Source organism: Gadus macrocephalus, chromosome 9 (assembly GCF_031168955.1).
Source record: "Gadus macrocephalus chromosome 9, ASM3116895v1".
Taxonomy (NCBI): Eukaryota; Metazoa; Chordata; class Actinopteri; order Gadiformes; family Gadidae; genus Gadus; species Gadus macrocephalus.
This window is the reverse complement of record NC_082390.1, coordinates 869,486-877,835: the sequence shown is the minus strand read 5'-3', so window position 1 is coordinate 877,835 and position 8,350 is coordinate 869,486. Positions and strand designations below refer to the sequence as shown.

General features: G+C 49.4%; 1 protein-coding gene across 1 annotated transcript; it reads right to left on the bottom strand.

Moving 5' to 3' along the window:
* Positions 1 to 3,721: 3,721 nt before the first annotated feature.
* On the bottom strand, positions 3,722 to 8,039 carry lrrc4.2 (leucine rich repeat containing 4.2). Its single transcript, XM_060060094.1, is given in 4 exon segments — positions 3,722 to 5,550; positions 5,552 to 6,494; positions 6,497 to 7,098; positions 7,244 to 8,039. Coding segments are annotated over 3 exon segments (2,022 nt in total). The 5' UTR covers positions 6,978 to 7,098; positions 7,244 to 8,039; the 3' UTR covers positions 3,722 to 4,952.
* Between the last annotated feature and the right edge of the window lie 311 nt (positions 8,040 to 8,350).

Below are 8,350 nucleotides of genomic sequence, written 5' to 3'. Positions count from 1 at the left end.
ATGGGAGGGACACCAAACATTACATCAAAGAAGCTGCTCTTTTTTATTTATTTCCATAGGCTTTTTGAAAATTTGTTGTTGTATATGCACTAGATGCACACATCTAGATAGAAGGGACTTCATTGCCAAGCTGCGTATGGGGATGTGTATGGGGTGCTAGTCTGCACAGACAGTATGTGTGTGTATTTTAAATAAATGATTAGCATGAGGTAAAAGTAAAACCAAAACCAAAGTATTAGTCAGCCTGGGGAAGTGAATAATCCATATGCAGAAATATTACCGCAGTTACCATGACTAACTACTTAACTGCAAAGAATAATTCATAATATATTATTTTATCTATCCAGGACATGACTTCATCTCAGACATTTATCATCTGTCTGGACGGTCTGTGTTACTACGGAGAACACATTACCCACACTGGGAAGAACCCAACGCTTTGGTTTTGAAGACCTGAGTCATCAATATCCACCATTTTAGATTTAGATGGTTTTTTTTACAACTGCAATCAAACAGAATTATTATCCCGTTTTTATCCATCTCTTACTAATGCCATCACATCACCACAGTGGATTAGAACATAAAACTATGATTTTGCAAATGAAAAAAATTACAATAAAAAGATCTGTTTCGTGGTATTATCCCATTAAATAAGCAGTTAGGCGTTAGTGCTGGGAGATGAAACAAATGAGAAATAATGCTTTTTTCCAATTTCTCGTAAAACCTAATCTCTTAACCTCAGTGGGCGCGGAAAAGCGAAGTATACATTTCTAGATGAAAGTGTGGCTGGGGAATAGCCCAGCCCTGTTCACCCATTCCTCTGCACACGGCAAGAGACTTCATTAACAGATATAGATCTTTAAGCTCAAGGACTTATTCCTAACAAACCCTTAACCCCTACCTCTCCAGACAGCTTGCCATGGACCCTTATCCCCTGTCTCTGTGTCATTTAGCAGATAGCATAGGCCAGAGAACCAGACGGACAATGCAGCGGCCAGGGGTGTGGCCCTAGCTAAACACCTTATCCAGAGGGGAGGCTGAGAGAGAAGAACGGAGAAGGAACAAATGCTTCACGGTTGTATGACGTACAATGCGTACGTCATCTGTTCTTAAACAAGAAACAAGCGGTAAAGGCGGGATGTCCACGAGAACCATTTTTCCAAATTCCAACTGTAAACTAGAGGGTGTTTTGGTCTTTAAAACAACGGCTACGTTGTATTTGGTTTTAGCCAAAGCACTCTGGAGAGCTGATCACATGCTGCACAGACTACAGCAGGTGAATTGCAATGTGGCTGCAAAGGATTCCCCCATTCAGGCGTAGGGTGTGTTACAACAGGCTGGTACCTCTAGTTACAGTATACATCCCAACCGTATAAAGGTTTTTTTTCTAACTAAGCTCCAGGCCAAAGTCTCCTATACAACCCCCTCCCCCCCAACCGGGTCCTTCAGTCCTCCTCATTCTCCAGCCCCGCCCGCAGCGCGCCTATGGGTGAACTTCAAGCACAAACTAACGCAGCCCGAGCTACCGATTGGCGGGGAACATCCTCCTGGTAAATAAACAAATAGGTGAAGCAAACAGGTGTCACAAGCTCCATGCAAACATCCCTCAGAAGCGGTGCCAAAAAAAGAGGACAAAGAGAGAGAGAGAGAGCGAGAGCTGGAGAGACACGCCACGCCTGAGGAAGTACCACAACTCATCTCCAACGAGGCAACATCTGGACCTCTGTGCGACGCCGCGGAGCTGGCACGCACCCCTGGACGGTATGGGTGGATGGCCCCACTGGGGGCTTCAGCCGTGGGGGTCGCATCAGCCAGGGCACTCACCTCATATGAGCAGCGCTGGATGGCTCGAGTCCGTGTGTGAAGTGGAGTGGGTTTGCTCCTAGCTTTTGAGTATTAGCATTAGAATGGAACATGAAGGGGAATAAGGCTGTAGAAATAAACAACGGGATTGCCTCCATCTCTGCCCACTGGTTGTAATATTTATACAAGAAAGGACTTGGGCAAACACACACACACACACACACACACACACACACACACACACACACACACACACACACACACACACACACACACACACACACACACACACACACACACACACATACACACACACACACACTTAGGGCTAATGGTCTCTTAGATGTCTGAGGATCAGGCAGTGGCGATATGAAGAGCATGATAACCACCAGGACCCATGTGACCCCGGTGTCCTGCTTTGAACGCCCACGGTACCCCCACGAGCCAGCGGTGGCAGACCAGCAGCAGCAGCGGAGCATCTTCCTGAAGGAGGAGGTGAGGCCCGGTGAGAGTGAGCCCCTTCTGCCTTCGACGCCGGCGCTGGTTGTTTTGATGTCAGCCCACGCTGCCCCCGTGGTCCGTCTTCAGAGCTGAGAGGGAGACCACATCCTCACATACAATGAAGTACAATAGCAGGCGTCTGCTGGGTTTTCCATGGCGATGCGTTCGCATTAATGAACGGACGCAAAGGTCGGCTGTCTTGAGGCGGTGTTTTTCCTTTGCTTTTATACCTGCCGTCAACGTTTCCTTTCTGTAAGGCCAGGGGGATATGCTGCGGTCGGAGCCGGTTTGAACCTGCAGTCTCATGATCCACTGATGCTGTGCTGATAACCATAACGTTGTCTGAATTGTTTGTTTTCATTTGATTTATTTATGCATTTTCCGGGGGAAAGTATTTATTATTTTTGATGTTGCTGCCGTTGAATGAAAAAGGGTGTCCAACGGATTTGTTTTGAATCATCGTACCGTAATAATATTCATTCCTCAATCTGATTGGGCAAAAAAATAAATGCCTTAAAGGCACAAAAAATGTAGCCAATTGCTTAACACATGAAAAACTGTCTCGCTGTTTCCAGTCAGCTCTCTACACAACGCCAACGCCCACCACAATTATCACTACGGTTGTAATTGCCTCTGTCTCCTCAAGTAGACACAATTGAAGAGCTTTTTGTGCAGTCCTAAAACCTCATTAATGGACCGCTGGCCTCGGATTGCATTTGATTGGCTGCCTTAAAAAACAATGGCAATAGTGACTGTCTGGGGTGCCACAGTATAAGGTCATTCCAAAGGACTTCTGTTACCATAGAAACCAGATCTATTTATTTATGGTGCTGGTTGGCCTTTCCACTGCCTGCCGTCATAGTGATCCAGATTGACAGATTGACAACAACAACAACAACAACAACAGAAAAGTTTTTTGGTTTGCTTCCTCAATGCTGCCAAATGTCTGTAGGAGGAATTAGTGTAGTTCTATTTAGTCATTCCTTTCTCTTGAGCATTTTGAATTGTTCCTCAGTAGGGTCTGTTTAAAAACACATCTCCATCTCACATCTAGTAATTGTTTGTTTTTATTATCCTTGAGTGATGAATATGTGTGAGTATTCATACCTAAGCATGAGCATATACTGCGTGTGAAAGTATCCTCTGCCTGGCTCCTGGGTAACAGACCTAAGGAGGGTTCAGGAAATCCACTTATTTGACCTGCATAGAGCACCACTGTGGGGCATAATGCAGCATTGTACATCGCTCACTCAAAGAGCCATTCATTGATATATTAAGTAAACGCACAGGAACATAAAAGACCATTCCTCAACATAGCGTGTGTGTTTTATCTCTCCGCTCTTTTCACTTGACTAAACAGCTTAAACACTGAGATGAATATTTTTGATGGAAGAAGAAAATAGAAGATGAAAGTATCTCTGATTAGAGAAATACAAACCACAGGTTTATTTTATTTTGTATATCCTCCTTGATTTCCCCATAAAAATAGTGTTGCTTTAAAATAAACTAAGAAAAGGAAAAGAAAAAGAACAAATATATGTTTCAATGTAGTCCATGGAAAAGCCCCAATATCAAACATTCATTAAGTTTTTTTCATTTTAATCCTTTCGGGTTTTCTCCAAAAGCAGGATGGCCAGCAAAGCCTTATATTACTGCACCACATCTTTCCCCCTCTTTGAAAAATTAGCATTGAATGAGCCCTTGCAGATACAAGTCAGGCAAATGCTGTAATGCATTACTAAATTAGCCCTAAACACTACACAAGCCATTATGAAGCATGTCACAGCCCAGGGTAACATAAAGAATACAGATTGCAACCAATGACAAAATGGGAATTGCAAAAAAAAACATCATTAGCTTATGCTTCATCGTTGCTAGTTGAATCTCTGGGAATCTGGTGAGCACACTAAACATGTTCAGATACACTACGACTATGAAGCAGGCTCGCCAAAGAAAGGCCAGTTAGCGACAGCAAATTGAGGGTTAAACACTAGCTGCAGAAATTCACTGCAGTGGAAAAGCATTTGGCTGATAGCTACTAAACAGCCAATCCTGTGCCACAAATCTGTGCCACTCCACTGCTGTCTTGGACAAATGTAATTAAAATTCTGCCTGGGTTTCTGAAATAATCGAAAATAATGTGAATTGCATATAATATTTTGGACTGTATAAATTGAAGTATAATTTGGGGGCTCTGTTCAAAAACATGTGTATGAATAAAGAGTCCTTTTCTTTTTCTGCATTCTAAACAGCATGACCAGAACACAAAACAAAACTTAATCTAGACAGGACAACTTGGTTTTATCAATCACAAAAGCAATTTAATATATTTTCTTTCTTTTTTTTTTTTAAATAGAATCCATTGGTTATTAGAAAATAGTTTAAATTTTCTTTCTTTTCTAATATAATCTGCATCTGTTACCAATGCATTTAGAATTATCTATATATATATATATATGTGTATTTTTTTTTCATATACATATACGTATGTATAGGCATATACAAGAAACAAACAAACCCAAAAAATCGTCTCTTTTTTTGTACTTTTGTACAAAAGAAAGTTGCCATTTTGTTCTTTGTGCATTCTATTGCATGGAGGATGAACAGAGACACGGGAGCAACCAGTCCCCGACAGGAGCCCTAGCCCCTCAGATCTGGGTCTCTTGGACCTTCTCCTTGCCGTGGGAGCTCTTAATGACGTAGGACTCAGCTATGGTGCTGATGTGGCTGTGCTGTCGGACAGAGCGATGGAGGGAGTTACCTAAGTTGTTCTGGGTCCAGTGGGCGCCGTGGGGTCCGTAGGCCCCGCGGCGGCACGACGAAGAGGAGGAGGAGGAGGCCACGTAGCCCGGCTTGAAGGTGTTACTGTTGTGCTCCACCAAGGTGGGCAGCACCAGCACCGTGTCGTCCGAGCCGCTGGACCCGGACGTGGGCGGAGGCACCGGCTGAACCTCCTCCTCCACCTGGATGATTTCTATGGTCCTGGCCGCGGCCACCGTGCTCCTCTGCTGGTGCCGCTTCCGCAGCTTGTAGAACGCGATCAACATGGCCGCCGCCAGCAGGGTGACGGCCACGAAGCAGCCGATGATGATCTTGGTGGTCTTCATCACCTCGTCCAGGCTGGCGGGGGGCCCGCTGGGGATCCTGGCGGTGGGCACGGCCACCTGCTTGGGGGTCTGTGTGGTCTGGAGCAACACGGTGGGGGTCGAGATGAAGACCGGCTGAAAGACCGAGGGCGAGGCGGGGCACCGTGGGCTTGGGTTTGGGGGTCTCTTCCACCGCGGGGTCCACCACCTCCACCGTTACCGTGGTGAAGTAGGACAGGTTGGAGGTGTTGAGCTCGGCGTTGCTCACATTCAGGTAGGCCGAGGCGTTGGAGTTCCCCGCCATGTTGGTGACCGAGCAGGTGTAGACCCCCGTGTCGGACGGGAGGACGTTGGAGAAGTTCAGCGTCCCGTCGTTGAGGACCGATATCCGCGGGTGGGACGAGCCGTGGGTCAGCACGGTGCCGTTGGGGAGGAGCCACCGCACGGAGCTCATGGCGGCCGTGCGGCACTTGAGCTCGGCCACCCGCTCGGCCGATATGTTCAGGTCTTTAGGAGCGTCCAGTATGAAGGGCGCGGAGCACTGGAAGGTGGTCTGGTCCACCTCCACCAGGTAGCGGCCTTTCATGTGCAGCGGGGTGTGGCAGCGCCCGCAGCAGGTGGAGTTGGTGGGGATGTATTCTCTCAGCCACCAGGAGAGCCACACCACGTCGCAGTCACAGCGCCACGGGTTGTGGTGCAGGTGCAGCTCCACCAGGTACTGCAGGGGGGTGAAGAGGTCGTGAGGCAGGGAGGAGAGGTTATTGTGGGCGAGATTCAGCTCCACCAGGGCTGTGATGTCGTCAAACGCATTTCTCTCGATGGTCGTTATGGCCGAGTTCATAATCCACAGTTTACGTAAAGACTTCAGCCCGCGAAAGGCCCCGGGCCTGAGTTCAGGGAAAACATTCTCGGATATCTCGAGTTCCTCTAGGCCTATCAACGGGGAGAGATAGGGAAACTCCCGGAGGTTACACATTCCCAGGTTGAGGTACTTCAGATTCTGAAGGCCCTCGAAGGCTCCGTCGGAGATGTACTCCAACCTGCGCAGCTCCCCGAGGTCCAACCTCATGAGGGAGGGGACGCGGTTGAACGCGTACGACGGATGCTCTCGATGGGGTTGTTCCGCAGCCACAGCTCTCTCAACTTGGACAGGTACTCAAAGGCCCCGCTGGGGATGACCGTCAGCCTGTTGTCAAACAGCTCCAAGGTGTTGAGGCTGGTCAGCCCGTTGAAGGCCCCTACCTCGACCTGCCTGATGGCGTTCCTACCGAGCTGCAACACCTCCAGGTGATGCAGGTGTCTAAACGTGTCCGCCTGGATGGTTTCGATGCTGTTCTCCATGAGGTTCAGGTACCGGGTGTTGGCTGGGATGTTGGGAGGCACCCTGAGCAGGCTTCGACGGGTACACACCACCTTGCTGAGCTGGTTAGTGCAGGAGCACACACCTGGGCAGTTCTGTGGGGTGGCCGAGCCCAGCGCAGGGACGGAGGCCTGGCACACACTGAGAGCTGGCAACATGAGGGAGAGCACGGCAAGCAGAGCTGTGTTCCAGGTAGGCTGCAGAGTTACCCGGCCCAAAGCACTCATGGTGTGTGGGGCTCATTATTCTGCATGGTTTTGGGAGGTGACACACGCCAAAGGACTCACCATCCTAGCCTGGCTGAAGCAGGGCAAGGATCCAAACTTCCATCGACGGTGCAGGGAGAAGCTACGCAGAAACAGAAGCAAAAAGGACAGAAGGCAGGGAGAAAGAGAGAACATGGAAGAGAGAAGGAGAGAGATTAATGGGAGCAAAGAGGCAAACAAGTGCAGCGATAAAAGACATAGAACATAAATCAAGCAGAATCACTCACCTCATTAGTGTGAAAATGTGAACGTGGTCCTCCTCTGGAATGTTACAGAGACCACATTTGCGTGCGGTTCAATTATAATTCCAATTATTGACAAGACAGGTGAAATAGATGTTTCTTCTGTTTTCCCTCGGTGGAAAAGTGAGGTGGCCCTCTGTCAGCCAACAGTGCAAAATGGCTTCTGGTCGGGGGCACTGAGATCAGCTTGTAAAGCCCTCAGAGGCTCAGGTAGAACAAGGAGGGCTAGGCAGGTGCCTGGCTTATATCTGCCCCTAGAAAATGCCTTCCTAACCGGCTCCAGAATCCAATCTGCCTCTCCGACAAGAGCGTATCACAACGATCCATAACCGGAGAAGAAGCCAGTCTGACCAGGGACCACGAAGTGACTAAAGGAATTCAATGAAAAAAAGAAATCTCACTTCAATCTGGTATCCAAGCTGTGTTTCACCGGGCTGTGGGTCCTCCATCCGTCCGTCCATCCATCCAGTGTCTGTCTATCCGGCTTCTCTTTCCTGTCCGACAAAGTCCCCTTTCCCTGACTTTGCCCGGGGCCAGACACGGCTGATTAGCCCCTGCTGATGGTGACTGGAGAAAGAGGAAAAACGCTAAAGGACTCCTGGCGTAGTCATCCCAGCCCCCCCTCTCGCACCCCCTCTGCTCCGCGGTCCTCCTCGTCTTCTACCACCACCGCCCCCCCCCACCAGCGCCGCCTCCACCCCCCCCTCCGCTGTCGAGCTGGCCCTACTCGAGCAGCTGCGGGCTGCCCAGCGCACAGTTAGCAGTAATCCGTCTATTCCTCCCGGGAAGACGGGGGCGTGTGGGTGGGTGAGGGGGTGGGTGGGGGGTGAGGGGGTGGGTGGGGGGTGAGGGGGTGGGTGGGGGGTGAGGGGGTGGGGAGGTCGGGGGGGGGGGAGGTGTGGGTGGGTTGGCTAGTGAGATGGTGGCGCTGGCAGAGAAGAGGGGGGGGTGGGGGGGGTTTGAGAGGAGAGGGGGGTGGGGGGGGGGGGGTGGGGTGGGGGGAGTGCTGCACTGCTGGAGCTCCACAAAAAGGCTGTCAGAGGAGAGAGAGAGAGAGAGAGAGAGAGAGAGAGAGAGAGAGAGAGAGAGAGA